The 21,352-nt window shown below is 52.4% G+C and overlaps 3 protein-coding genes across 3 annotated transcripts; 1 reads left to right on the top strand and 2 right to left on the bottom strand.

Annotated features, from left to right (window-relative positions):
• Positions 1-440: 440 nt before the first annotated feature.
• CTAM01_02158 (uncharacterized protein) lies at positions 441-743 on the bottom strand (the record flags this gene model as incomplete). Its single annotated transcript, XM_060518197.1, has 1 exon — positions 441-743. A coding segment is annotated over one exon (303 nt), but the record flags the coding sequence as incomplete, so codon positions are not given.
• A 2,491-nt stretch (positions 744-3,234) lies between these two features.
• Positions 3,235-3,888, top strand: CTAM01_02157 (uncharacterized protein; the record flags this gene model as incomplete). Its single annotated transcript, XM_060518196.1, has 3 exons — positions 3,235-3,358; positions 3,537-3,598; positions 3,673-3,888. 3 exons carry the CDS (start codon positions 3,235-3,237, stop codon positions 3,886-3,888), a joined length of 402 nt encoding a protein of 133 aa, XP_060386829.1.
• A 12,994-nt stretch (positions 3,889-16,882) lies between these two features.
• Positions 16,883-18,664, bottom strand: CTAM01_02156 (uncharacterized protein; the record flags this gene model as incomplete). The annotated part of the gene is made up of 2 exons (XM_060518195.1): positions 16,883-18,236; positions 18,447-18,664. The coding sequence occupies 2 exons, from the start codon at positions 18,662-18,664 to the stop codon at positions 16,883-16,885; spliced, it is 1,572 nt and encodes a 523-aa protein (XP_060386828.1).
• Positions 18,665-21,352: the final 2,688 nt, after the last annotated feature.

Genomic DNA, 21,352 nt, shown 5'->3' with positions numbered 1-21,352 from the left:
GAGCGTTCTAGCCCGGGTCCGGACCTGTGAGGCGCGCAAGCCAGGGCCAGCCTGAGGAGGGGGCAGCCAGCTTTTGGTGACTTTGCGCCCTTGAGCTTGAGGGACTTGGTTGCCCTTACATTTTACTGCGACACTGTTATCAACGGAAAATACATCATGACCGCCTCGCGGCTACGTACAATACAACTCTACACCGAGCTAGTTCATACGCGGATCGATGGGGGTCACATCTCATCACATCGTTCGGCAGCTGACCGATCATGAACATCAACTTTGCCCGCCTATGCCAAATTTTACAGTTGCATTGGGCTATCGACTGCTTGGCAGGTCGATCAGGCGCACGCTTGCTGGGCAAATTCGCGTCGATTCTCGCGGATAAAGTCAAGACTAAGGTTCGGGACAGCATGTCCAGACTGGACAGTTATTTGAAAAGGCCCACATTAAACAAGTATGGCGTCAACCGCGTATGAGACGAGTTGCGCGGGGGTGTGAAAGGGATCCTGGACGAGAGCTTCTGGCGCATTGATCAAGTATGAGGATCCGGGATCAGTCTTGCCGGACGGCAGGGAGATCGTCTTGAGCCTCAACTTGGTTTCGACGATGAAGCCCCCAAGGTTACTGTTGATGCTGCGGCCAGGCCACGGCGCGGTTAAATCAGAATGGATGGAGATGCCCACGGTTTCAGCTCCAAGAATATGAGCCGCGCCCCAAGGCTGCCAAGAAATGGAGGCCACAAAAACTGAGTCGAGATGGATAAATTATTCGGGAGACACAGACACGGTACCGTTCGGATACACAATCGCTCAAGTACGGAGTACACTGCTACACTGCTACAGCACAAAGCTTCACGGATGCAAATTCGAATTGGCCACAGTGGCCCCAGCTGTCAAGTGGAAATCAAACGCGGATCAGCCAGTGGTCAGGGAGTTGACGTGTGTTGTATCCGTAAAGATTGAAACATCTTCAACGGCGGGCAAGCACCCACTCTGGCCGGATGCGTTCCGCGGGGGCTTTCTCGCCTCTGGACCTCGTACATTCGGTATACGCAGTACCGACATGGATAACGCCATTATCGCAAGTCCCAGTCGCACGAGAATGTGTTGTAGGTGGGAGAGATCCTACTTCATACCCAATGGCTGCCAAACGGGCCGGCACAACTGCACAATGCCAACCCAGTGCTTGATTTTGACTACCCACGAGGCGCGCTAGCGGAATCCAAATAAGAAGGCGCTTGTATTGACATGATCAACGTCAACGTCGTCTTGCAGAGGCGGGGCCAAGGTGATATGGAGGTCGATAAGATTGCGTTCAGTGGAATACGGCTATATCACGTCGCGATTATTAATTCACGTCCGATAACTACAGCCTCCATCTTTTAACTGCAGGGGGAGGGGGTGTTGAGATATATCGGGTGCCGAGTCGTCATGAGACACTATTGAACCCCCCACTCTGAAATTTACGCCATCTAGAGAAGAATTGCTCACAATTTGGACTCTTTGGAGACTTGGAGTCCATGTCGACGCTGAACAGTACGGATACAACATCAGACCTATCGGAGAAAAGACGAAGGCAAATGCAACTCACTGTCTTTGCTACCAGGAGAAACCTCGTTAGCTATCCTACGCTTGACGAGCAAGTACAACGGTTCCCGGTCACGTCCCGCAGGCGTTCGCAGCAGGGCAAAGCGGGGGCAGGCCATAGTATCAACGTGGAGAAGGAGGCATGACTGTCCGGCCATGTCATTTTGGATGGCAACTGCCGACTTATCGACAATGCTGCAAAGTCTGGGATATTCCAGGGCGCATCCCATTCAAGATGTAGTTGCAGTTGTCGCTTGCAGATGCCCATTGTACGAGGCTGAGGACTGACTTCACAAAAGGGGGGGGGGGGGTTCTTGCACCAGCATCGGGAACGACACGCTACCCTTGGCCTTGGATATCAACACGCTGGAATGTGTCTGGCAGCGTTATACCAAGGGTTTGCAGGAACTCTCTTTCTTGGATGTAAAACCGACAGCTTGCGAACGAGACCGACTGACCAGAAAGACTCATCCCGCGCCCGAAATAAGGAGTCAAAGCGCTGGACTGGGCGGGTCGGTCAAGAGAGCCCATCTCCTTTCCCTCTCCGGCTGATTACTACGAAAGGCATTGTTACCGCGAAAGGGGGTTCGTCTTCCCCGAGGCCTCTCAATCTCGCATTAGTTACGAGGGATGATGATTTCTGCAAGTCAAATCGCAAGGGGAAATATGACAAACTTTCTGGTGCGATGGGGTTCCAAGAGCATGGAACAGTGGTCCTATCGACCATGCAACAGTCCGTCACTTGATCGGAATGCACGTCGAACAATCTGGCAGGAAAGGTGCATCGGTCGGCCGAGGAGACCATTCGGGGGGTTCGTTGACTGGGCCAGCATGCACGCGAACCATGACCCGTACAATTGCGATGCTGCTTTGCGGCGCCCGGCATGGCGAATCTGTGGCGCTGCGCCGGAGATCTTTCCCAACAACTCACGACTTGTCACAATGGTCTGTCGGGTCAGAATAATGGCCTTGTTCGCTGCGTGACGCTTGAGCACCCCCGGCCGCATGTGCCACGGCAGCCGTCGTCTGATGTGTCGGTCGAGCCAACATGAGATTTAGATCCAGCGGCATCCTTCGAGGACCTATGGATTCGCGAGGCAGTGAGTGAGTGGACATGATGGATCGATGTTGGTTCCTGACGGCGGACACTGCACTGACTGCTATGTGTGGTGTTTGCAGGCAGCCTGGTGATCTGTCCCCCGAGTCCCGAACGGACGTTGTGGGACGATGGTGGATTCTCTTTGTGACCGGACATCGACCAGTCACTTTGTCCATGTACGTTGATGTCATGTCTAGACACGAACGATGCCTGTCGCGCTGTGTCCTCCTTGCCTCCGAGGGAAAGGGAAAGAAAGAAAAAGGCTTCATCCTTACAAACGAACACTGGGTCCGGATGCCGCCCGCTGGTGGCCGCGGAGGGCTGGGCTCCAAGAGAGTTTGTGTGTGCAGGCTCCGGAACAGCATCGAATGAGCCGAACGTTCAACGTTGAATTTTAACCGTCGAAACAGGGTCGCGAGCAGGATATGGCTGCGACTTGGTCTCTTTGACTACTGCAGCTTCCTCCGCATTCCGCTAGCCAGCTTGCGCGGGCTTTTCTTCCTTACTCAGTATCCTTGAGGACTTGTCCCGGTAGTGTCGTTGATCGACGCCTGCATGCCGCCGCCGACTAGTCCCCTTTTTGCCCATCTTTTGCCCAAGAACGGGTGCGATGAATACTGTCTCGGCGGCGCGGAATGGTCAACTACTGTCCCCGCGAACCGCGAAAGCGATGCCATTGGTCCGCTCACACACAACCTCTTGCAACACCAGATATGAGAGAGGAAGCAGTTATTGATGGAGGCATCTTCAAAGAAACCCATCCGCCTGCTCGACTCATAACAAGACATGAGTGAGAATCTCCTTGCATCATTCATCATTAGAGCATTCTCATTTTTTTCCTGGTCAGGTCCATGCAGGTTCAAATTACGAAAAGCATGCAAAGAGGTCTGTCCCTTTGCAGATCAAGCATGCGCGCACGGTAGGTATCACGTCCGGTTGCATCTTTTTGGGGGGGCCTCGCCTCCTCCTCTCAAATAATTGCTTCTTCTTTAGACTGCTTTCTTTGGACCGGCAGATGAGCGTCCGGAATACCTTGGAGGAGCAGCAAGATTGCTGAAACAGAGAGATGACAGATTCCTCAGCACCCCGTCGACATCATCCCCCGATCCAGGATTTGCTGCACAAGCCGATGGTTGCATAGTCCGCCAGTTCCTAGTCTTTGCTCGTACTCGGCGATGCTATCGAAATTTCTCCGCTCTCTTCCACTAGGTTCTACGGTATGTTATGCCATCGAACGGAGTAATCGATATTCACCGAGCCGGGTGTCGCACGATCTATTCTTTCATGCTTCGCTGTTATCTTGGCGCAAACGAAGCAGGCTCACCAGATGAAAGTGTGTCTGGGAGACATCGATACGGGTAGAAGCAAGATCTCTCTCCATATATCCGAGAGCGACGGGAAGCAACGTGGCCCACGACTGGGTCGCGCTGACAACGTCAGGACAACGGTTCAAATGGGAACCGTTCGTCGAAAGGTGTTGTTGTTTATGCCTTCTTGTCCAGATGAACAGATGGAAACAAAACAAACAGAGCAAGAACAACACACAGAACAGGTGCGGTTTACGAAGGACGGAAGCCAGATCCCAGAGGTCAGTGGGCAACACGTTTTTTCCTGGGGGAAACTCTCGGGTGTTAGTCTGAACCCTTTTTTTGCTCTATCTCTTCACACCTTCATGGTGTTAGTGCTGGCGATGCCGTGCCCTAGGTCCCGGGACCGCTCGCTCGGGGGGAAGACCGTTGGCTGCGAACGAACGCCGTCTGTTCGCGCCATGCTAGATGGTGGTGTTCACCGTGGTGCCGGTGTTGAAGACTTGTCCGTGAGTGTGTGTGTGTGCGCGTGTGTGTCTGTGGTTGCCTGACGGCGATGACAAAAGGGACGTACGTTGGGGAAAGGGCTGCTTCGACGGCGATGATGATGACGACTACTACCCTACTACTACGTACGACGAAGGACGATAATGACCGTGATTCCGGCCGGCCGTGGGTTTGCCTTGATGGTGTGGCGTCACGGACAAATTTACGGTTTACTTTTCCAACGCACAGAACAGAAAGAAACGCCTCTTGCCCGTGGTCAACGACAAACGCCGTGTATCTTGCCGTTCTTCGTTCTCCCCGTCTTAGATCTGGGGAAGTCCATGTGGCAGTGTCTGTTCGAACAACTTCCAGTTTCCTCTTATCCCGTCCGTCCCCCGCGCGCGCGAGCGCGAGCGCGAACATGGCGTTCGAGTGAGCGGGTGCGCTCGTTCCTAGTGTTCGCGTTGATAAAAAAAAAAAAGGGCGCGAAGAAAAGAAGAAACGAACCGAAGGAACGAGCCGCATGGGGCGGGCTCAGACCAGAGAGGGTATTTTCGCTCTCAGACTCAAAAACCAGGAACGCAACACGAACAAGAGATGGATCTCCCGCCCTCTTCTTTTTTGTGTGTTGGCAAAGATCTGGCTTGCCGCTAGGCTGGGGCTGTTCCGCTCTACTGCACGTACTACTTTGTACGTGCGGCCAAGGTGTGTTAGGTACCGTACGTGCGTGTGGCGCGATGTAGGTGGCTCTGACGCCAAAAATATAACCTGACTTCACACACCTACCTACCTACTTGACTTGATGAAGTAAGCATCAAGTGAGTTGAAAAGCTGATCACCTCACACACATATAGGTAAAGAGGACTGAGCGTTGAGATTTGGGAGATGTTGGGGCACGGATTACGTGGGCTTCCATCACCTTCCTACTCGACCGCGAAGGGAAACCAACGGACAACATAACGAATCACTCCCACACGCCCACGACTCCCTCACTCCCATATCAGCCCGTTCTTGACAGCATCAAAGCAATGACCTTGCGTTCGTTGAACGACATACGCAGCAGCAGCAGCGCGCGGCCCTTGTGTGTTCTTCGTAACTCGGTTCGCTTTCGGTCGTCCCATCAACGGGCATTCAACAGTAAAACTATATCGGTCTTTTGTTAGCATCTAAGTTGACGAACGCCTCGCTTTCTCGGCTCTATCTATTTGCCTCTTTCTCTCTCTTCGTCTCTTCCCGCCGGTTCTGCCGCGCCGTTATCTTCTCCGTGCTCGTTCTTAGTTTGCCCGGACTGCGGAGTACCGTGCCATCGTTTTTCCCTCCGTGCTCCTCCTCTTCCTCCTGCTCCTTCTCGTTTTCTGTTCTCTCACCCATCTCTTCACATTGCCAACAATGTCTGTTCCTTTCGTAAACTCTGTGCTCCCCAAGTTACCTAGTTTCCATGGATATTCGATGGGATCTTCTTCCTTACTCTACTGTCTTTCCCCAACTTCCCTTCCGTGCTCCGTAAAGTCCGTTCGTATTGTCTCTATACACGCCCCCCCCCCCCCCTTCCGTCCCTCCCTGCGGTCAAATTTCCAACATTTCAGCTCGCAACGTTCGTGATCTTCACCTCTATAGTTTTGTCGATTACATTGATCTACCCAAAAGGGAAGTATCTTGCTCGGTCCTTCTGGGCCTGGAAACCAAAGGGCACCAAGAAAACCAGTTGTCAATATCAGAAACAAAAACGGGCAAAACCAAATACAGCAGAACCAAGTAAGCACCAAACTTTATCAAAACTCACGATGTACGTTTTTTCCGGTGGTTCTAGTCTCAAAGACCGGATCCAAACTCTCTTCGTTGTTGTCTCTCCTTCTTTTCCCCCCCACCTGGACTACCGGTAGATCATCAATGCCATTGTCAAGTTTCTGGCCCTGCGCCTTATCCAAACGTCGTACCACCTTACGATAGTTCCAAAAAAGCTTAGCCATGAAATGCACCATGTAAATCTCTCATCACGAAACCCCCAGATCCTTTACTCTCCCCCATGTCCAGTCTTTCTCCTAAACAGGCAGTGATCTTTCACTCTTTCCCTCTCTCCCCCTCACTTGGACCCCTTTCTCTGCCTATCCCCCACACATTCGAATACTCCGAGGGAAAAATATGAATCGCCAAAGTCGCGAAAAAAGTGAGGCTGGTAGAAGAATTACGGTATTACGGTATTACGATATTACCTAAACCCCACGCTCGACCAAACTTCAGGCCCTGCCCTTTTTTTTTTTTCGTTTTGTGCCAAGCCCGAAGATCCGCTGGGACGTCTCTTTTTACGTTACCGTACACATGTACTCTCCCCCACGCATGCGGGAGACCGCGCGGGCGACTGCGGGCGACTGCGGGCGAACGCGGGTCGACGGGGGCACGAGCGCCGAAGGGGGGGCGGGCAAAGGGGACCCTCATCGGAGTGGGTTCCCGCCCGGATATCTCACAGTGGGGTGGGGGAGGCGTCGGTCACGATGATGGAAGAAAACACATTGCGGTAAGGGTGATTAAGTTTAGATAAGTTTGGAAAAGATTGGTATTCGTAAAGATTGACAGCGACGATGATGAATCGGGTATAGATGGTGACCAAATCGCCTGCTAGGATTATGACGAAATACTCCGAATAATTCATCCAGAAATGCCGTAATCCTTACCATTAGTACCCACGACACATCACATCACGAGAAAGAAAGATTGACACAAAAAGTATATCTTGTACCCTTCGACCTGGATGGTCCCCTTTCCTGGGAAATTCTGGCAGGGTCTTGCCGGCGGCAGAAGATCGTGAGACGACACCAAGTGGTTCCTCCTCTAGGCTTGACCATTTCCCCTTATTTTTGCACCTGTGCGTAGGAGAGCGCGAGCGGGCGCTCTCGCGCGGAATTTGACCACACACACGACTAACTAACACGACGCCCCCCTTCTTAGCAGCTATTTTGCATGCCATGTCCCCTATTAGAAGGCCACAATGGCGAAGCTACGGGAAACCGGGCGTGACCAAAACGCTCAGACGGTGGAGATTGTGAAAGGAAAGCTCCGTGGCTCCGTACGGAGCGGACGGGCTGAGATACCTGAGAAGGGAAAGGAGGAAAACGTGGGAAAACGTGGATGCATATCGGCCGACCGCAACGTCTAGCTCGACCGACGGAGATGGATGGATGGATGGGGGCCGCGGGCGATGGAGATGAAGATGGAGATAATCGACAGCTAGAACAAAAATAGGGGCCGGGGGTGTGGAATCGTGACTAACGGCGATGTTGCCATCAATGGCAAAGGCCAGAATAGGCAAATCTTTCGAGTTGAGAAAATTGCCTTCTTGAATCGTGAGCGTGACCTTTTCCAACGTCACCGGAGCCGCGCGACGTTGCAAATCTCCCCAACTTCTGCCCAGCTCCGCCTACCGGAAGAACCGGCCGAGCGGCGATTGTCGTTGCACGACTCAAGTTGTCGCCTCCCTCATCCGAAGCTATTGTCGAAGCTGACTCCGCAAAACCCGCAAGGCGCAGTAATATTACTGATAACTCAAATCTTGTTAGTAGCCTTTTTCTTTTCTTCCTGGTGTTCTGGACCCGCCGTTCCTCTCTCCAAACATCCGATGTGTGAGCATCGAGGCCTGCGACTCCTACTACTCCTCCCTCTCACCTTTGGTACGGGGAGGCTGGACTTGCATACTCAACCAAGTCAGACCCCCCGGCTTACAGCTGGTCATGGGTGATCCTCATCATGCTGCCTCTTTGTTTTGCTGTTTGCGAAAAAGATGAGAGCTGAGGAAAAACAACAACGACAACCGGCAACACGAGGCAGGATGGTTTCACCAGCCGTTATTGTCTGTGCTTGTTCATCCAGCTAGAGATACGCCCTCTTCGTGCCTTGATCTTCCATGATTAGCGTCGGTTGATATACTGGATGGTTCCTGGTACGTATCGCCAAGTGGTTGCTTTCCTTCTCCATTTTTAAACCTTTTTTCTCTCTGTACCCCTTGCTCTTCTCCTTGCTTATTCTCTTAGTGTCGATTAGGCAGTTTTCGCTAGGCCTTTTGGGAACAGTTTGGATACGTCCTATGAAGTCTCCCGAGTAGTGTGCAAGGCTACACGCCAAAGGGGGCCGCCGTCGGGTTTACGTGAGGGACACTAGAGCTCGCGTTAGCTCGTCCGACTAATGCCGCTGCACGAATTCGTCCGGTAGGTGCAGACCGCTCGGTCATGGTTCGTTTGGCAAAACCGCAACTTGGCTCCGTCGAGGCAGTCGAGGCAGCAAGCACCGGTGCCGATCTCCGGTGATAGGGATGAATTTGATAATGGGAGTAAGGGTTTGGCTCCCCCGAGCCAGAAGTCGTTACTAGCACTTGGTCTGGGCAAAAACGTAAGTGTGCTGACAGGAGCCGGACCGACATAGAGCCAAGCTTTTCCAAACCATTGCTGCAGGCTTCTCACATAGCTCTGCCTATCTTCTCCCAAGACTACCTGAAGACAAGGTATCTCTGCCGGCCTCGACGAATATGCCCCCTTCTGCAACGCTCGAGGACCCTGTACCCCCACAACAACCTGTGGAAACCTGAAATAGGCTCAACCGACCGATACTGATCAGTGGTGAGGATATCGTATCTGCCGGAAGCATTTCTCTCCCATTCTGTTCCCGTGACATGAAGCGCCCGTGCGAGCTAGGTTTCTCGAGAGGCGCAGGTGGCACGAGAGAGCGCCAGGAACGCTCGCAAGCCATGCGGGGGAGTGCAACGATCTAGCCAGCCAGGCGTGTTCGGCCTCAAGTTCGTCTTGTCATTCCCCCTCTTTCGTTTCTCTACGAAACCGGATGGCTCGGACGCGACGCTGGTAGACTGACGACGGGTAATCCCTCTCTCTCTGTCCCTCTCACTGACGCTGTACCTTGGATTCGTCCCATCGCTTGCTGTTGTTGGCCGTCGAACAGAGAGGAAGAACCGCCACAGGTCAATCCGTTGGCATTCTCGGCTGCTGGGCGTAGATAGAATACACCCACAGCACGTCTGTTCGCCGGAAGACTGTGCGTCGCAGGGAGGGTGTTAGACACTACCCTTCGTCCGTGGGCACTGCGTGTCTCAGCTCGGAGTCCTTCATACGGTTTTCCAAAGCCAAGGTCGTTTCCCTAGGGCTGCCAAAGACATCGTTGCAGGCGCCTCAACGACTTGAGCTAGAAGGCAAATGCTGTTGCTTCGTACCTGAGGTCGAGATGGTGGACGTTGTGAATCTGACGAACATTTTGTTGCAGATCTCATCCATGTCTCGCCCACAACTGGCCAAAATAAGCTCCGAAAAAGGTCGTCGCAGTTAGCGTTTATGCCGCAAGCTCAATCCATGCATCACCCGAATCTAACCAAGAAATCTTCCGAACCCTCGCAGGATAGTATTGGATATTCATGCGGAAGGCGAAACTCACAGCCTCTTTTGCCTCCTCTCGCAACCTTTGTCAAAATGTTGGAATGACTTTTCGGAGGGTTACTCTAGGATTGACAGTTCGGGGACAACACCGCTCTTCCTGGCGTGGCTTTCAGATCGGCTGTCCAACGCAATTTCCACAGCCTTACGCTGCCAGCATCTTCTTCACCGCTGCCTGAAACCGGTGCGAAGATGTCTGTCTTAGCTAGAACCCGGTGAAGCAGCTGTCAGTTCTGCATAGCATAGGTAGCGATAGTTCGCTCCAAGGTTAGCTTTGCAAATTACCGTGGCTAGCTCCAACCCCCCAAAAATAAAGTCTAGTCGAAACGGAAGCAAGGAGATTCCCATTCTCTCTAGCGGCGTATAACGATTGTCGTTGGCTGCTTACTGACTGACCACTAACTCCTTCCTGGCATTACTACGGCGCTGTTAGGTTACCATCTTCGAGTCATTTAGCGGCAGTCAGTCGCATTTAGTGAAATCCCTGTGGGCTCAAGGCCCGTTGTGCAATTTGCATCATCAAGGGGAGGTCATACGCAGGGCGCTTCTGGCGACAAGCCGTCTCGGTATTCAGAGTTAACCTGGGTAGCTGTCTGTTTTGAGCCTCGTGCATGTGCTAGATTGTTGAAAGTGTGTTTCATTGACACCCCCTTGTCGACTTGCCAAGTACTGCAGACAAGGAGCTTCAGCAAACATCCCAGGTTGACCAAGGGGGATCCTCCGGAGCCAAAATAGCAACTTCTGGATGGCCAACAACTAGGTTTTGTTGTTGTCTTGCATATCCGAAGATAATCGGCCAGGCGTGAACATCAACCGTGGGTCTTGTGACATTGCTTCAAGATTCGCATACGGATACTCATCACTGCATGGTCTCAGTGACGCCTCAAGACCCGCACCGCACCCCCGGCCTCCCGGGGTAGTGAGAAGGTTGTCCTTCACCGACTCAGGACTGCGAAGAGCTTGTGATAATTCCGCAGTGGATTCGTGGGCTATCCGTCAATGTCTCAGAGTTTGGAGAACGGCTCCTTTGTCGAACTCATGCTAGCACAGCTGGCTAGACTTATTGGAGTATCTTTCCGTAGAACTTGTTGTCTGTATCCCGTAGGTTGGAGGGGGGGAGTGGGGAAGAAGGGAGGCAAGGAGGGTGGGAGGCTTGCCCTGGCCACCCACCGTCCTGACGTTACTTTGGAGGTGAAGGAGGGCACACCCCACAAGATCCCACGTGTCCGGAAGCCTTCCCGGTGTCAAGGGCTCAGTGTCTAACGCACTCCAATGGTAAGGTGTGTTGCTTCGGTTGGTCAAAATGTCGTGTCAGGCAGTCTGCCATTATGCAACTCTGCGCAGCCGCGGGCGGCTTTCATGTGAGGGCGAACTCTGAGTGCCGAATGGCATCACGATCAAGGCAACTTCCGCCATAATCGTCTCGCTTCGGTGCAGTCCACCGGATATGGCGATTCTCTCTCCGAAGCTAGACGTCTGCTGATGATCTGTTGATGGCCACAATGATGGCGAATTGGCGCGTAGGAAAACCGCTTCAGGTTGAGTCTTAGACTTCCCCCAAGTGGTTGCAAATCATTGTCTTCCGGTGTCGAACACACGAGTCGCAGAGTGGCCCGAAACCGCTATAAAATCTTCAGCAAGCAATCTCCCTGCGGGTTTCCAGGCCTCTTACAAGGTTCCTGACTCAAGGGATCCTCGCCCCCAATGAGGACTGGGAGAGCCTAGGTTTCCTCCGGCCGGCAGAGGCCTAGGCACCTTTGAGTTGACCGGCTGGAGACAGGCAATCCCTTCTCTGCAATATCCTGTACCTGCAGCTCTGATTTGTGCCTTGATCCGGTGTCTCATTCTGACCAGCTCAAATGATGTTGTTGTCGAGATCAGCATTCCATTCTATCCGTTATGCCCTTGCACAATAATTTCACGTGTCAGTCAAACAACGAATCACCTCACTTTCAACGCCCCTGCTTATACTTGCCTATGATAAACCGGGAATTGACGCAATCTCGAGTGTCACAGCGTATGTAAGTCGTCTCTAGGGTAAGTGACGATGAAGCCTCGCTGGGCGGTAGATGATCGACGTGCTAAGAGCAGATCTTCTAGCGGCATCGGTTGCTGTGAAATGCCCTGCTTACAGGGACGAATGTCCACCGCGATGCCCCATAACACTGATTGTTACCTCGTGATGACTTTCGTCGCCATGAGGGGCTTCGACAACCTGGACGATGGGGGCCTTTCTCAGGTCTATGCTCACGGGTGTTGCGGTAGATGAGCATCTCAGCCACCTGCCTAGCCGGGCCATTGTAGCCATAACCAGAGGCTACACTTGGCCAGACTCGCCATGTACCCGTACCTCCATTCTGCAAATTGCTTGTACCTGAACCAGCGAGGTTCCATAACGTAACAAGCCGACTTTGCTCATCGTGAGAGGCTCAGGGAGGCACTGCTGAAAGACCACTCCGACGACGGCGCCCTGGGGTCTCCTCATGGAAGCTATCATCCGAGCCAATATCCTCGCCAGGCTTGGCTGTGAAGTGGAGGCCAGCCACACCATGCTGCCATGCGAATTTCATGGATATGCCTTCCGATTGCTTGAATGCTCACATGAAGACACTCGGCCGAAATTTTAGACATCTTTCGACAGAGTCCGGCATACTCGGGCTCGACGCGGACATGAATGCTACACCGACTCGCTATTGCCTGGATCCGATTGACTGCGTCAGGGATTCCGTGACCAGATCGAAGCTTGTGATGAACGTCAATCAAGCACATTGCCGCAGCTGCAAATATGACTGGAAGAGCTAATCAGTTAGGGTGAAGTCCGGCGTGGCTGCGTCATCTCTAACGTCGCCCATCATGATCAATTGCAACTATGTGCACAAGGCACTAAACTGGTCTAGGTGAAGGACTTCATCAAATTTGGAACTGAGTCGAGACTTTCGCGAGCTAAGCTCCGAATAAGTTGGTAAGACAGGAAACGATGACAGACTAGTCGTGGGCAAGCCTCTGAAAGAAGTCGCTAGCCGTTTCGGACGGGTCAGTCTCAGGTCAAACACCTATGGGAAACATTTTGGTGGCGGTTTACTTTCCGGTGCCAGATCTGAAGAGCTCAGCTCACTTCCACATTGAGACTAAGGCCAGCGAACTGTGACGCTTGTGCTGTGACGCTTGGCGAACTCCTGAGGGGCCGATTCTGGAGGCAGATTGGTCCAGGGAAAACCGCATGAGAAGCTTGTTGGTCAGTACAAAAGTTGTTTGACGGGTCTGTCATCGAGTTTAAGCCGATGATTTCTCGGGCGAGGCTGACACTACCTAATGCAACAACTCGGGTATGAGATGCACCGTGAGACAGCTTCGTCCCAAGTTGCAGAAGCGGGGATTTGCTGTGTAGGTTTCCGATCGCCCGAGCCCACCGAAGACTAGACCAAATGACTGATGTTCTAAGATTCGAAGAACACAACCCAATAGACTGACATGGATCCGAGGAGTAGTGCGATATCCAGCACTGGACAAAACTGTTCTACGGTGGGCACCCGGCTGATTCGGCCGGCGGATCCAGCCAAGACCGACCTCCCGCCGTGTTGCCGAACCGGAGCATGCCGATCATCATCAGAGGGGAGTCCGGTGACCACCATCAGAGTGCCGAACCCGCTTGATGGGTCAACGAAGGCCATGTGAATGCCGAATATTGTAGCTGGGGGCGGGGAACGCTTTCTTGGTGTTGTAGGAAAGAGCCTGCAGAAGCAAATTGATGAAGATCTTGAATCTGTCCTTGCTTGTCAATCCTCCCTAGCAGGAAACCCCCAATTTGGCAAGACGGTCGCATGAGTGTCTCGTCTGTAAATGGATCTGCATGCTACATCGTGCGATGGCCATGAGCAGAGACCTGTTGGTCTCGCACGTCAATACGTGTAAGTCGGCCACCATCTCTCCAAAGAAACGACGGGGCCCACCATGTCGTTCTGAGATTTTGCTTTTCGAGCGTTTCTAGGTGGCTCTGGTCCAGACTTGTGGACGGGAAGCAAATTTCGTGGGCCAGGCCCTGCGGCACCCGTGATGTGTGTTGAGGCTTCAATGGCGATGTCTCTCGTCTTACCCTGGCCGATCGTGCCAGGTGAGACCATTTAATCGAAGTCCACTCCTTGCAGAAAGAAGCAAGATGATGACGGCGACACTCCCATGATGCATTGCAGATGCAAAGGAAACAGATCGTCCTGCAGGATCTTGCAGAAAAAGTGAACCTCCCCTTCAAAGTCGTCTCACGCCCCGCGTGCCTTTTCGGTCGAGTGCGATGTTGTGTGGGTATGTTTGACTTGAGTTGCAGGGTGAACATATTGGACTCTACGACAAACCATCTGAGATGTGACTAAAAGGGTAGAGAGTTGTTGTCTCTCAAATCTCATTTGTCGGGTGCACTTCATTCCCTTGATGAGTGAGGATGGAGAATTGATATCTGACCAAATATCTGGAACGCATTAGCCTATTCGCTTCCGGACATCCTTGCTACTTGGTAATCAGAAAAAGCAAAACCATGAGCTGGGGATCTGTCGATTGGCTGCCCAGTATGAAGTACGCGAAGTGTCTGTCGGATGTTGATTTCGATCGGTTCAGTACCATGGTTGCAGATTGCCGTCCACAAGGGCTCGTCTTTGGTGGCGATCGAGCCAATCTTGCAGTGCGTAAGCAGAGCTGGTACCGATGGGGGCGGGATAGAGTCGATTGCAGTTCCAAGATACGACTTGTGGACTAGATACGGGGGGGGGGGGGGGAAAACCCCTTCCGTGTGATGAAAGACGAGTGCCCATGATAGGTGTGTTTGCTTGTCAACAACCCCGGTCGCATAGGCTAGTAGATCAACCGCACCTCCTCATTGCCAACTGTTTGTATCATTGGAAGACGAGCTGTCGGATTTCTGGATGCAGGGAGGTGTGATTCCGGTAGCAGACCGGACGCGGTTCAGTAACCATCCCGACGTTATCACCAATGCTGCATCGGGTCACCACGGGGAAGTTGCCGGACCGGTCACAACAAGGTGTTGTCAAACTGACGAAAACCGTTGCCAACCGTCCGGAGCCACACAATCGTACCATGGGAATCTGACAGGCCGGGGGCCGTTGCTCGTTCAGATGGTGGTTGCTTGTAGAAAAAGAAATATTTCCGTATGTATCTTCTAGATCGACACTGTGCTACGGCAGCGGTAATCTGGCGTTGGTGCCTGCTTGTCCAATGTTTGCTTTTTCTTGAACCCGGCCCAGACCTTTAAAGCCGCTTGATATTAGTTGATTTGTCTCAATCATGTCTCTTCATGTCTGCTGACCTGTCACTTGTCGCTTCTGGACACGAGAAGAGCTGTTGGTGAAAAAGCAAAACAGACTTCGCATTTTCTTTGGTTTGGCGAGAACGAAGTAACGAATTGTACCACTACTTGGCCCCAACGGCTGGCTGCCATGGTTCGTCGATAGCCACATAGCATGCTGGAAGTTGGAACCAAACCTGTTCTGGGTAATTCGGCGAGTCTTCCGTCGGCCTCAGGCTGAAACTGGTTTGGCTCGTTAGGGATGTTTCTGTCGAGATAAGAAAGACTTGGTACGGACAGTGGTAATTATTATGGTTGGTGGTGTTGGATGATGTCAAGGAAGAAGCAGAAGAGAATGGTACGCGGAAGACGGCAGCTACTGTTCATGAGGCAAACTACAGTTTCGTCAGTGCCTGCTCCAATGCGACGTAGATTTAGCCACCGGCAGCCAGTTCCTGTCACGTGGTTACTCCTGCCCTCCAACTTGCGGGAACGGTTTCCAGGAGGGTTGCCAGAATGAAAAGGGCGTTTCGCATGTCATGGCAGGACATGGAGGGAAGACGCCCATCCGCAAGTCAATGGCGCCTATAGTGAGGGCTTCAGAAGGCTATGCAATGATGGAAAGGACAACTACTACATGAGACTTGCCTGTAGTCAAGAGAAGCGACTGTCAAGACTGCAACTATAAAATATTTGTTGCTGCTAGCAAATAATTCCCTGAAGGACTGTTGCCTTATAGCATACCTTTCTCGAGAAAAAACTGTCAAATTCACCGATAGTTAGATGCAGTTTGGCAATAAACAATCCAAGGTCGGTAGATATGTGAAGACTGTGTAAGCATCATGTCTACAAGGCAGCGCCCTCGCACGACATAAAGTCAACATGCAGACGCAAAATAAGACAGAATAGACTTAACTAAAAGAAATTAATACCGTACTTGGCGTTAGGATATCATTAAGAATTCTCGTGCCCCATGTGTAAGCCAAATAGGTCACCACTATCGTCACCCACCAGTCGCTCTGTAGGGCCGCACATCACGAGAAATAAACTCGTGGAAACACCAAAAAACATACAACACCAGGTATTCGCTGGTCGTCACCGACCCAACTACTAATCGGGCCCTCATTGGCTTGTCTATGGGAGAGCGGACGGGATCCCGAATTTTCCAATGGGTATGGTCGTATGTGGTACATTGAGGGTATCATGATGTCCATGTTGGCACCCAAAGACGTGGCGGACTTGACAGACTCCATGAGCCAGACACAAGAATACGCGAGCGATATGAATACAGTCTGAGAAATGAATAATAGCCCTATACATCACCTCAAATTAGGTTGTGGGATTGTGGCGTGGGTGAGTGATTCTCGATCAAGACAGATATCAAACTTGACTTTCATGTGTGGCGAGAATTCTGTGTCTACATAATACCATCAGTCTCATTAGAGATAGACATTGATGAATTGGAACCGAATAAAAATATCTAGGGTAGCAAGACGTATCTCATTCAAATGACAACGCGATGCCGAGATCTTCTCCCGGCTACCGATCAGCCAGCTACCTAGTCGGTACCAGACCGCGCGTATCGCAAATCCGCCTCCCAGCGCGATGACACACGAACACAGGGACTCACAGAACTCACCTCAAGAGATTAACTTTCACATCATATCATCATCGGTAACATCATAGACTCAATACCGCCCGCCTATCTTCTCCAGATCCGCCTCCTCCAACACGGGACTATTCACACTCCCGCCCCCCTTTTGCACCGAACTCGCCCCAACACCAGTCCCTCCACCTCCGATACTCCAGCTTCCCCAGCTACTCCTCTCTCGCGACTCTCTCGCATACGTCTCTGTTAACTCGCACAGATCCCTCGACTCCTTCTCCAGCACCACGCCCCGCGCCGGATTTCGCGGAGGAACCCATCCGTTGCTGACAGCAGCGCTGACACCATCGAAATCATCCCCCCGTTTCTGCTGCTGTTGCAGCTGCTGCAGTAGCAATTTTTTGTGAAAGGACACGGGACTCGAGGGGCTCCCGGGAGGTGCCGGAGGAAGCGAGCAGGCTGGTGAAGGACCAGGACACACTAGATCCGGTATCAGCAGCCGTTTCTCGTGAGGCCTCGGAGGCCGCATCGGCCACGAAGAGGGCGTGAGGCGCGGGGCAATGCTCGAGACGTTGGATACGGTGGTGGCGGTGCGACCGCTCGCCGCGCTGCTCATGCTCGACGTCTTTCCGGAGGATATGGGACTACCGCCAGTGCCTTGACTAAATGTATTCGGCGGCGGAGAAACGCCGTAGTACGGCTTGGTGGAGCGGTCATATTTAGGAGGGACTCTGTTGGTAGCTGTGGGCGTGGGTGTCGAGAGGGGAGACGATGAGAAGACGCCTGCCTTTTCGACCGAGGCGCCGAGAGGAGTTCCTGGGATGGAGACGTTGATGTTGATTCTCGGTCTCTCGAGGCCCACGTGGGTGGAAAGCAGTCGTCGTTGCTGTAGACGGGGTGGAGGTGTCAAAGGTGTCCGGATGCCTTCACGTATAGCGTACAAGTGGCTCGAAAGGGGCGTGGGCGATGTGTCTGGCTGGGGATTGGGATGCCCGATCTCGCTCTTTAGGCTGTGGTCGTAGTCGTCCCGTGAGCGACGGCGGAACAGGCATATGACGAAGGCTATGATGGCGAGGAATGCTATGGCGGAAGACGTGCCGATGGCGACTTTGGTTCCCGTGGGTAGCCCATCTTTTCGATGGGTTTGAGACTGATTCGCGAGTGGTATGAAGGATGTCGGGTATGCCGTCGTCGATGTTGTTAAGTGTGCCGACGTTTTTGAGGCCGACGATGCAGTCGATGATGCAGCCGATGGCATGACTTCCGGCGGGACCGTGGCCATTATCCCGAAGGCTGTGAATATCGGTTCTCTACCTCTTGAATCCGTCTTGTATGACGGTCTCATGTCCGTATTGATAAACGGTCCGTTCAACGATATCGGACAGATGGAGTCATCCGGGGGAGGTCCTGGGTCTTTGATTACTGGTGCAAAGATACTGAGCTCTAAAGTCAGTTAAGAAGGGTAAAACTCGAGAGGGGCCGACTTACCCTTGGCATACATTAATAACCAGATTTACGCTGGCTGAGCTGAAGTCAGAAGCCATACGACAACAGAATATCAAGAGCTGTCTCTCTACTCACGATCCTGTCCCAGCTCTGGTGTTCCACTCAAGTGAACTCCGCATTAAGTCGCATCGCAGCAATACAACTCCCATAAAGTGTTCTTCGCGTCCTCATCGTCTGCTAGCAGATGCTTGCAAACCTCATTGTACCTCGATCCATCAAAGCCAGGTACTACCCTTGCCAGGACCTGGGCTCGACACTCCTCGATGCATTTTTGCGGATCCGAAACATTGCTCGCCACTGATCCCCATGCCTCCTCTTTCTTGTCCAGCTCCGGATGATCATCTTCCCCCGTTTCCATGGTCGATGGATGAACCCCAGTTCAGCAGGGCTGTGATGGACGGCAAGGCGGGTTTGTACTTCGTCTCGGGCGAGTGTAGCCGTGAGTATAGTGTCTTGTGAGTCCGTGGATGAGAGGCTTTCAGGTCAGGTGAGACAGATGACCACTCTCTCAATGGCAGCTCAGCTGGCTTGTGAAGGCTCCTTGCGTGAATGGGCTTGGCAAATGTGGGAGTGATGTGTGGCATCAACTTGACCAGAACTCAAACGCAATATTTGACGAGGGGCTTACATCTTCAGCAAGGCGTCCATATCTTTGATATATACCATGTCTACTTTCTAGACATACGGGGCAGCTCACACAGGAGGCTCGGTGAAGTGAAAAGAGGCGGAAAAGGTGTCGGGAAGGACTGGCCAAGCATCACCGTGGTGGCTACACCGCACTGTATCTGTACGCTCCCGGACTCCATGGCCTTTTGCACGTAGTCAACGTCGTACAGCCTCAAGAGACTGTTGGAAGAGAGACATATGCACGTACCCGAGTGGCCCGCAACCGTGTTAGAGAGAGTAAGCCAGGACTTAATAGATTGACAAAAGCTGGCCGTAAACCCGCCCCAAATAGAAACTCAAGATAGCCCTATTGGCCTGGAGAACAGGTTCGGATTCTGCAGTACTCACTAGCTTCGAGATTCTTACCTCCGTGTTGTGCGTACTTGAAGATTCTGCATCAACAAGGGGGTCCAGGAGGGGAGCTGACATCCCCTTGAAGAGAAGCGATACCGTTTCGGCGTCCACCAAAGCTCGTATTCTTCAAGTCTCTCAACGATGGACATTCCGCTCGCTGAGATGCCACCCGAGAAGTCTTTCACCTCATTTCGTTCGATGGAGTCAGTCCTGGAACAAAAGATGCTCATAGGTTCTGCGATTGGACCTGCATCTATGGGGCTTCCGTGTCACGAACGGCCCTACTTCGCACGAAACCCAACAGGAAGCACCGCGGCGGGGACAGCATTTCGCGACCTCGTCCATACGGAGGATACACTGGCAGTACGGCGCCCAGATCTTCCCGCCCCCGCCCCCTTTTCGTCTCCTCTCTTGATCGGCAGTCTTGTTCGAAGACGGCCCGTTCAAGCTAGCCGACTAAAGTACTAAGTTTATACGGGATGGGTGTAGCCATCTTTCCTAGCAAAGGTGCTTTTGCCCGGGACGAGTGACTGGCGAGGGGTGCTACGAACCGGGCCGGGGACCACCTGGCGGCGTTCGCTGAAGAACACAGACCAAGGTATCACGGGTTCGGAAACCAATGGTTTTTCATCGTACGCGAGCTCCCACGGATTCGTTGTCAGACTTCCGCGAGATGCCTTCCGGGGTGGGTTAGCGCGGTTGTACTCGTGGTTCAGCTTGGTCATGACCTTATTCTTTGCATGCCACTTTGATGAACTACTTATGACTCTTGATCCGTTCGGGTGTCTCGGGTGCTTGAAGGAGAGTTTATCGGTAGTAGACTGTCGCACAAGCTTGTTACCCACGATGTCACGTCGCGAGTGGGATGGCTTAACAAAGACTACGAAGCCAAAACTGCAGTCGAGGAGTGATAATCTATCGATTTTCCTCTTGTTCGAAATTCCTCTTCTGACTTGGAAGGCTGAAGGGAGAAGAAACGTTTTCTGGGTCAGCAGCTCATCACCTTCTAGAAGCCTGGCCATCGTGTCAAAACCGGTTGGCTCTCGGGTTGAGACAGTAATTCATGCCTGTAGCCGTCGCACTCGCGTCATATAGACCCTTGCCTTAGTATTGTCTCGGCATAAATCAATCAACTAGCATCTACACTGGGCGACCAAGAGAACATGCAGGGCGAAACGGAGATTATGCCTATAAAGTCTAGAGTTGCGAGCGCTACACGAAGTATGACCAGCATTCACACTCAACGCAACCGCCACCTAGTTTGACGGGTTAGATTGAATAATGAGGGATCAGAAAGAGCCAAATGGACGATCACCAGCGGGTTGTAGATCGGGTATAGACTGCGGCAGCAGAAGCACGGCACAGGTGGGCCAAGGTAGGGTCGTACAACTCGCGTGGGAAAACTTCCGTGATGTCTGCCTAGGAAGCTGAAAGGCCCAACACTGGGGCGAAGATTCAACGGCGATGCCTCATTGGTATGGTGTTCGCATGGCGTCCTGTGGCTGTAGATTGATTGTCGAGGGCTGCATGGATTTTCAGAGATATCTGAAGTCATCCGGGGTGGCTGACATGCACGACGGGGCGGTCATACCTTGGTATTTCAAGGAGTGGCACTTTTACCCCTATGATACACTTATCCTCAGCTTGGATGGAGAGTAGTAGACGTTAGGAAATGTGAGTGCCACTTTGCGCACTCTAGAAGATGTCGGGGGTCTTCTCAGATGCTTTCGTATTGCTTTCTCATCCCGCAGTAGAATAGGGGGTCGACAATCTGACTTGGCGTAAAAATTACGCTGGCTGCTTCTCACATCTTAAGCTGACTGCCAGGGTACCACATCGGAACAAAAGCTACATGCTGACGACAGTAGCCTGCGTTCTGTCGAATATCAAAATCCAGCATGAAGGTCTGTCAAGAGAGCCTAAATCCTCCCTCCGCGATGAAGTACCACAGACCTAGTAAGTCCCTCGAACTTGTGCAGCCTCGGAGGAAAAGCGCCAATTCCTTCAGCCATTTGACTCCAAAGCA

The sequence above is a fragment of the Colletotrichum tamarilloi genome (genome assembly GCF_030869305.1).
Source record: "Colletotrichum tamarilloi strain Tom-12 chromosome Unknown Scaffold_5.1, whole genome shotgun sequence".
Lineage (NCBI taxonomy): Eukaryota > Fungi > Ascomycota > Sordariomycetes > Glomerellales > Glomerellaceae > Colletotrichum > Colletotrichum tamarilloi.
This window is presented reverse-complemented; position numbering and strand designations above follow the sequence as displayed.